This window comes from Salarias fasciatus, chromosome 4 (genome assembly GCF_902148845.1).
Source record: "Salarias fasciatus chromosome 4, fSalaFa1.1, whole genome shotgun sequence".
Classification (NCBI taxonomy): domain Eukaryota; kingdom Metazoa; phylum Chordata; class Actinopteri; order Blenniiformes; family Blenniidae; genus Salarias; species Salarias fasciatus.
In genome coordinates, this window is record NC_043748.1 from 23,876,101 (window position 1) to 23,885,229 (window position 9,129).

At 43.0% G+C, this 9,129-nt stretch overlaps 1 protein-coding gene and 1 long non-coding RNA gene across 2 annotated transcripts; both read left to right on the forward strand.

The window, feature by feature from the left end:
- The first annotated feature begins 103 nt into the window (after nt 1-103).
- Nucleotides 104-3,897, forward strand: hao1 (hydroxyacid oxidase (glycolate oxidase) 1). Its single transcript, XM_030090049.1, has 8 exons — nt 104-261; nt 568-719; nt 1,345-1,603; nt 1,670-1,842; nt 2,760-2,851; nt 2,957-3,115; nt 3,187-3,256; nt 3,478-3,897. Exons 1-8 carry the CDS (start codon nt 125-127, stop codon nt 3,543-3,545), a joined length of 1,110 nt encoding a protein of 369 aa, XP_029945909.1. The 5' UTR covers nt 104-124; the 3' UTR covers nt 3,546-3,897.
- A 2,069-nt stretch (nt 3,898-5,966) lies between these two features.
- On the forward strand, nt 5,967-7,885 carry LOC115387478 (uncharacterized). The gene is made up of 3 exons (XR_003931376.1): nt 5,967-6,120; nt 6,787-7,131; nt 7,259-7,885. It is a non-coding gene; the product is annotated as an uncharacterized LOC115387478 (long non-coding RNA).
- The last annotated feature ends 1,244 nt before the right edge of the window (nt 7,886-9,129 follow it).

The window sequence follows — 9,129 nt, forward strand, 5'->3', positions numbered from 1 at the left end:
CAGCTGCTCCGGGTCTTGTGTAAACAGGACCGATGTTTGGGGGGTTAATGATTGCAGGAGCTGTTCAGTTTTCAGGAGCCGTGCGGTTTGCAGCCTCTTCGCTCGCTGAGCCTCAGGAGGAAACATGTCTGCACAGAGGGTGAGCGTGGACGACTTCCAGGAGGAGGCCAGGAGGACGCTGCCCAAGGCCGTGTACGACTACTACTGCTCGGGAGCCGATGAGCAACGCACGCTGGCCGACAACGTGGAGGCCTTCAACAGGTACCGCGGCTCCGAAGCAGGACTGGAGTCTGCAGCTCCGGCTCGTCTCACTCTGGACTTGGACCAGTAGACAATTGGATCCAATATCTTATATCTTCTTAAGAAATAGTTGTGTATCATCTGCATAACGGAGGAAGTTAATGGAGGGTTTCCTAATAATTCTAACACAGAACCTTGTGGAACTCCATTATTAACTTTAGTCCCATCTGCCCAGTGGTAAAAACGTACTAAATGATCAGCTTTATTCTATTTAGGGGTTTGAACTGTTTTGATAAGTAGTGTGTGTGTGTGTGTGTGTGTGTGTAGATGGTACCTGATCCCCCGGGTGCTCCGGGACGTGACGGCGGTGGATCTGTCCGTCACCGTGCTGGGTCAGAGGCTCAGCATGCCCGTCTGCGTGGCGGCCACCGCCATGCAGAGGATGGCCCACGCCGACGGAGAGACGGCCACCGCTCGAGGTAGCTAGCGGCCGGGGTCGCTGCGAGCCGGGGGTCAGCCCGACGTCGGCCAAACGTATTCCAGTGAATCGAAAACAAAAAGGACTTGGAAAGAAAGTAAAAAAAGTTTCCCAATCATAATGATTCTGTTAAAAATTTCCCACCAGTTTGTTTTCTGGAGCTCCCAAACATGTTTAGCTAACAGTCTTAATATTGCACTCATGAAATGTGGAAGGTACTTTAGCTCTTTCAGTGGTTTTTCTTCTTTAAGTGCTTTGAGACATTGTCTTGTTTTAATCTTTGAGATATATATATATATATATATATATATATATATATATATATATATATATACATACGTAGTGCTAACTTCGTACTTTTTTTTTTATTTTTAGTCCCTTAACATCTTGAAAATCCTTGGTAAAGGGGCAAAACCAGGACCGATGGAGCGATACCAGAAAGAGGAATTAGCTGCTAACTACTGAGTCTCTATTAAATGTCATGAACTGAAATCGATGTGTGAAGGCTGTATGTTGCGGTGAGCGGCCGCTGCACAGCTCAGCGTCGTTTTCCAGGATTCCAGATGTTCTGTAAGCCATGTGACGTAGGAGTTCTTGTCACCTGCAAAACCCTGTTCTCCTCCCAGCATGCAAAGCGGCGGGCACGGCGATGATGCTGAGTTCCTGGGCCACCTCCACCATAGAGGAAGTGAAGTCGGCGGCGGGCGGCGAAGCCCCCCTCTGGTTGCAGCTCTACATCTACAAGGACCGGGAGCTGACGCTGTCCCTGGTGCGGCGGGCCGAGGAGGCGGGCTACAGCGCCGTCTTCGTCACCGTGGATACGCCGTACCTGGGGAAGAGGCTGGCCGACGTGCGCAACCGCTTCAAACTTCCCCCACACCTCAGGTAGGAACCTGAGGCGTCCGGATGAGCCTCGGTCGCGGTTCCTCTTTAATCCGTCTGCCTCCTCAGCATGTCCAACTTCTCCACCGACTCGCTGGCGTTCTCTGAGGGGAACTATGGGAACGACAGCGGCCTGGCCGTGTACGTGGCCAAAGCCATCGACCCCTCCATCTGCTGGGACGACATCGGCTGGCTCAGGAGGAACACCAAGCTGCCCGTCATCGTGAAGGGAGTGCTCAACGGTACGGCGGCAGGCGACCCCAACGATGATCTGAAACCGCATCGAAGCAGCTGGACGACACGATGAAAGTGATGAATGGCTGTAAAACTGCTAAAACTGCTGTAATGGATAAAACAACCAAGCAGCCCTATGGATAACAATGTAGATGACTTCAAAGAGCCAAAAATACTGACATGGCTGCACAGCTTATCAATCAAATGAATTAGAATGACTTTAAAGAGCCAAAACTACTAAAATGACTGAACAGCTACTCAATCAATAATGGCTTTAAAGAGCCAAAATAAGTAAAATGACTTAAAACTGCTAAAATAACTGAAATGGCTGAACAACAACAACAAAAAAGCTTTTAAACGAATGACCTAAAATGACTTAACCAAAATACCTAAACAAAAACAATGAATAAACTTAGTTAAAATGGCTTAGAATAACTTAAATACTTGATATGACTTAACAGCAAAAAAAAAGTATTTAAATGGCTTCAAATAGTTGCAATTACTGAAATGGCTAAACAACTTTAAAAACTGTAGCTATGTTAGTTTGGTGTCAAAATAAGTCACTAATATTAATAATCTGAAGCTGCCAGTCTGGCCCGAATGCAGCAAGGTTTAAGATCTGGAGAGCTACACAGTGTGTAAAAAAAAAATAAAAAAAGAAAAACCTCAAATCTCTGCATAAATAAGAGTATATGTATATCAAATCTTCAGTGTCACAGTGAAGTTAAAGAAGTTTTTTTTTTTTTTTTTTTTCCAGGCTGATTGTTTAATTGGTGGAAAGTTTGGAGCCAGACTGTCTCTTTATTAGCAGATTTGTTGGTTGCTGCTAAAATAAACCTCATTTACAGCCTGTAGCCACTTAGCTTCGTTAATCAGTAACGTGTGTGTGTGTGTGTGTGTGTGTGTGTGTGTGTGTGTGTTACAGGTGAGGATGCTGTGCTGGCACTGAAGCACGGCGTCAGTGGGATCCTGGTGTCAAATCACGGTGCTCGACAGCTGGACGGCGTTCCGGCGACGGTGTGTTGCCTGCTTGGGTCAGCTCCATCGTTTTACACACATTTGACAGCTGTGTGTGTGTGTGTGTGTGTGTGTGTGTGTGTGTGTGTGTGTGTGTCCCTGCAGCTGGACGTGTTGGAGGAGGTGGTCCAGGCCGTCCAGGGTCGCTGTGAGGTCTTCCTGGACGGAGGCGTCCGCAGGGGGACGGACGTGCTGAAGGCTCTGTCTCTGGGGGCGGCGGCCGTGATGGTGGGCCGCCCGGTGCTGTGGGGGCTGGCCTGTCAGGTGAGGGTCCGGCTGCTGACCGCCCGTTTCCATGGAGACCGGTCCGGGTCCATCATGTCCTCTGTGTTCAGGGTCAGGACGGGGTCACCGAGGTCCTGGAGCTGCTCAGAGAGGAGCTGCGTCTGGCCATGGCTCTGTCAGGCGAGTCCCAGCATGCACTGCACCACCTTAGCTTTAGCATTAGCATTAGTTTCAGCCTTAGCATTAGCTTGAGCTTCAGCATTAGCTTGAGATTTAGCTTTGCCATACCCTTGCTACTACAGCATGTTAGTATTTCCACATGTTGTATTTTAGCAGTTTTAACCAGTGTGTGTGTGTGTGTGTGTGTGTGTGTGTGTGTGTGTGTGTGTGTGTGTGTTTAGGTTGTCGCAGTGTGTCCGAAGTGAGCAGGTCTCTGGTCAGAAGAAAAGACTTCTCATCCAGAATGTGAGGAGAAGAAACCTTGGAGGATGTGGTCACCTTAGCTACATGGCTACAACTTCAGCTCAAGTTTTCTTTTTGTTTTTTCTTTTTCTTTTTTTTTTTTTTGTCACATTTCTTCAAGCGCAACAGAGAATCTTTTTATCACCTTCAGAGAAACGACGAGCATCACACCAAAACCATACCACCAGTTTTAATGATAAAAAACAAAAGATAATTTTATATTTTGTGGTCAGTTTTAACCTTCTGTTTTTCCGCTGCGATTCATCGTCTCTGTTGCATTGTGGGAAATGTAGAAATGTATTCTGGAAACCAGTCCCCAGCTTTATATTTAAGACGTTTGTGATATTTGTGCTTTTTGAGTATCTTCATGAAACAAATAAAACCAATGTTAACCAATAAAAAACAATACTTCACTTTTTCCTGACAGCTTCATTCTGATGCAAACAATTAAAAATGGTAAATGTATTTAAATCAGAGAGGTTTTACTGTTACATATGAAACACGATTTAGTGATGATGCTCAGCAGAGTGTGGACTATTTTTACAAAATGATAGAATTAAGAGGATTTTTAAGTCAAAAATTGTTGAATTGTTGTGTAAATGTGATCAAATGAATACATTTTCACATAATTTTGGACAGAAACTTTTAATTTCCTATAAACTCGCTCTTAAAAAAATGAATCAAATAAAATCTCAACTTTCTATGTACATTGTATTTACAATACAAATAGAATTTCTTTGGTAGAATAATTTAAGGTTAATCGCTGACATTATTTATAATATAGACAGTTATTTATATATCAATGTGAATTCTCGCAAGGCAAAAAAAAAAAAAAATTCTTGAGAAAATGTGTCCTTTTACTAATTTTAGACGTTGCTAGTGAAGTTTGTCTTTTCTGAAAATATGCATTTCAGATTTAAATGGAATTTTTTTAGAAAAAACTAGAATTTGGCACTCAGAGCGCGCAGACCTCCGCCACAGCTCCAGATCATCACCAAAATTTAATGGACTCAAAGTTAGCCCAAGGCCCACCTTTAAACAAAATTTCATTGCAATCTGTCCATAACTATTTCCGTAATGTTGCTAACAAACCAACAACCCGCAGTGAATACATAACCTCCTTGGCGGAGGTAGTGAAAATGAGGTGGCGGGAGACGTGCAGTACCTGCAGTACCCGGCGGCTGCCAGCAGGAGGCAGCTGCACACCTGCAGGCTGGCAAAACCTGGCTTTAACATTATAGACCAGGGTTCTCGAAGCTTTTTAATCCAGGAGCCTCTTACAGGGGAGAACGTTTGTCGAGGACTCCTCACGATCCTCATGTTAATTAAACACAGGCTGTCATTTGTAACCCCAAATGCCATATGAATTAAATACTTATTGAACGTTCAAATCGAAACATTTAAGATCTGTGGAGTAGAAATGAACTTAACTAAATTAATTTGGAGTAGTGTCAATACAATTTCTGTCATTTATTGGTGCTCTGCTGCCTGCATATAGATATACTCTTTATTTTGTTTTGTTTTATACTGATACAGCATGCTTATTAATTAGTTTTCAGTTTCTTTGACATTTTTTCAGGGACCCTCAGGCTCTGGCTCACTAACCACTGGGGGTAAAGGGACCCCAGTTTGAGAACTGCAGCTGTAAACGCACAGTTACTCTGCAAACCTTTAGATAGATAGAGAGAATCCTTTACTGATCTCACAATGGAGGAATTTACAGGTTCCCGAGGCTCATAGAACACACAGCAATGAAGTAAATGGGAACAAGAAATAGTGCAGCTCGTGGTAGTTAAAGACAGGAAGATCTAACTGTGTGTGTGTATGTCTTAAAAATGTAATAGGAATATATAATAAATATAGAATAAATACAATTGTAAAATATAATATAAAATAATTATAATAATAATAATAATAATAATAATAATAATAATAATAATAATAATAATCATAATAATAATGATAATATCCATCCATCCATCCATCTTCTACTGCTTATCAGGCCGGGTCGCGGGGGCAGCAGTCTCAGCAGAGATGCCCAGACTTCCTGTCCCCAGACACTTCCTCCAGCTCTTCCTGGAGGATCCCAAGGCGATCCCAGGCCAGCCGAGAGACATGATAATAATATAATAATTATTAGTTACTTGTGGTTTACTGGATCAAACCTGGCTGAAAAAAGCCTCTCCAGCTGTGTTGAGCTCAGCTCCACCGTTCTGTGTTTCTTCTCAGCTCCGTTCAGCTCAACACACAAACACTTGACACCGAGCTTTTTCTGCTAAAGGTTCAGACTTTGAGATTCCTGTCAGGAGGACAGGAGGACAGGAAGACGTGTCAAATAGGCTGCTCGCTCTTTGGCACGTCACTTCCCATCACGTGGCGTGTCTCCTGAGCAAGGTCACGGGATGTGACGAAACTAGTCGAGCCTCTATCTGTCTTTAAAAAGACCTTTTAGCTTCTAAGTGAATCGAAGACAGTATGAACCTTTACCAAAAGGTTTTTAGACATATTCGAAGACATGAAAATGTGGTTCATTCTGAAACTGCTGTTCACGCTGCTGTGGCTGACTAGAAGTTTCTGTTTGGGTGAGTTACGCTGTTTCAAAACAAATACGTGGCACGTTGCAGAAAGCTAAGCTAGCTAGCAATGACTGTTTGTCAGAAAGACGCTTCTCTTCAGTGTTTGGACCAGAAAAGCTGAAACTCCAAGTAGGTGCCTGAAAGGATCACGCAGACGTCTTGTTGTCAGTGGCTTCAATCCAACAGGGGTGTGTGTGTGTGCGTGTGTGTGTGTATGGTCACAGCAAACAGAATGCTGAACATAACGGTTTCCAGAATGAATCACAAAAATCACGAAATACACTGGTTTCAAAAAGTATTGATTTCCATGAAACTTTTCATTTTTCCACATTATAACCATAAATGTAGATGTGAGTTAACGGATCAGCTAATGCTAAAATGTTGTGTCTGAATGAAACAGACACAGAATGAATCAAATCAAATCTATCATGTGTTTATCTCTTGTATATGTGAGTCAATTTCTCTACTCACATTTCTTTCTTCCTGTGCTTCTGAGTCCACCCACGTACATCTGTTTTCTACCTCTGTACCAAAGTGTTGATTTCCATTAAACTTTTCAGCTTTTCAGTTTGCCACATTATAACCACAAATGCAAATCTAAGCTAAAGGATCACATGTGATCTGAGAAGCTAACGCTAAAATTTTGGGGTTTTTTTATTTCTTTTTTTCCAGCTTCAGTCCAGTCAAACATCACAGCTGCTGAAGGAAGCCACGCCCTTCTCCCATGTAAAGCTGACCTGAAACAAGGGGAACTCGAAGCAGTGATTTGGAGCAAATTCGACCGACCCGGTTCTGTAGTCACAATATTTGCATTCACGGACGGCCACAAGAACTCAGGTGACAGAGTGGCTCTGCAGGATGAACACATGAAGGATGGAAACTTCAATATAACCATGAAGAACGTGACCCTCAGTGACAGTGGGACGTACACGTGTGACGTCGTTCAGGTTGACATAAATGACAAAGCTACCAAGATAAAGACCTCCAGCTCCGTCTCTCTGTCTGTGGTTCCTCCAGGTGAGTCGTTGCGGTGGAGCAGCTGCTGGTTTCTTAGATCATGTTGTTGGTGAGAGTTTGTAGAGAGCAGACGGTCTGAGACAGCAGCTCTTCATCACAGTCTACCTCACACTCTTTCTGTTGGCAGGACACACCCGAGGACCTGGAGAGGACGGAGCCAAGCAGGACGGAGACAAGCAGGACGGAAAGAATAGACATTATGGTCTAATTGCAGCTGTTGTGTTTTTGTTGCTGTTGTTGCTGTTGTTGCTGTGGTGCGTCAAAGATGCAAGAAGAAGAAGACAGACCTGAACACTGAAGTCTGTTTGTTCTCCTCGATGAAGGAGGACGCAGCAGCAGATGAAACTGGAGTCTAAGAGGCTCCGATCTCCATCTCTTCCATCCTGGGTTCATCTGTTTGACCTTCTGATCGTCCCACAGAAGTAACGCAGTGGTCTGAGTCCTTTAAACATTTCTGCCAGAGTCCTACATGTTTTCCTCTTCATTCAGCCAAAGACAGAAAATCACCTGTTATGAAACGAACGTCTGGCTTTTCTTTTGCAGACAACAAGGTTTTGCCACCTCTCGTTTCTAGGAGGTGAGTGGAAACGACACATAATGAATTTAGACTAAATGGTATTAGAGGTTCAGTGAGATTCAAATTCAGAGACTGAACCCAGTTACAGAAACATCATCCAGTCATTTTATCTTCATCCACAGATCTACGTCAGCATGAGAATGAAGAGTGAAACACTGAATTACCGTATTGGCCCGAATATAAGACGACTGCGATTATAACACGACCCCTGTTTTTCAAAGAACATTTTGTTAAAAAAAAAAAAAAAAAAAAAAAATACTGAAAACAGGTCACTCAGAAAACAACTTTTTATTATACAATTACTATTAGGGGTGTTTAAAAAAATCGATTCGGTGATATATCGCGATATGACGTCACGGGATTCTCGCATCGATTCAAAATACGTCCATATCGATTTTTAATTATGTATTTACCCGCAAATATCCATTGCGGCGTCTTTTTGTGTGCTGCACTTTTACTCCTGGCCACTAGTTGGCAGCACACCACACCAGGAGCTTTGCAGAGCCTCCAGTCCGCCAGAGGAAGAACAGCATCTGGCGAGAGCTCTTCTGGTGGTTTCTTTACACTACCGTCTCACGGTAACTGGATCACACAACAGTCTCCCGCGGCGGAGGAAGTGGGAGACGCTCCGAGGAATATTTATAAAGCCGGAATCTGGACGCGCTTTGGCTTTTCCAACCAGGACGGAGGGACAGATAAGAGCCACGCCATTTGTAAAATGTGCTTTGCAAAAGTCAAATACCGCGGAAACACCACCAACCCACATGCATTTGAGCAGGATGTCCCCATGCAGGACACCCTGAGGGACCTGGACAGCGGTGTGAGGGACAGGCTGCGTCCCCCCAGGTGTGTGAAGGAGCGTTGCCTCCTCAGCAGGTCCTTCCTCCCTGCTGCTATCAGATTCTACAGCCAGCACTGCTCCAACCTGTCCAAACACACACCACACAGTTCTAAATGACACTCCTGTGTGTTTTGTCTTCTCATGTCTCTCACATTTTTCTATAATATTGTACAAAAAGCCTGTCCTATATGTATATTTAAATAATATGTAACTCATATCTGTTATTAATATTATAGTTTACATTTGTGTTCTGTCTTAAATGTATATTTAATTTATATTTGATTTATATCTGTTCGTGTATATCTGTTATTTCTTTATATCTGTATGAAACTTATATTTAAACTATATTTAAATTATGTTATTTAGTTTGTATCTTTTATTTAATTATATTTATCCTAAATTTATAGTTAATTTTTCTATGTATGGTTGGACCTTGTAAATTCTCATATTACGCATTTCTTTTCTGTTTCTATTTCTTTTCTCTGTGCTGCTTAACATTGCAATTTCCCCCTGTGAGACAAATAAAGGAATTTCAATTCAATTCAGTTCAGGGTTTTACAATGATTGCACTTTGTTTTCT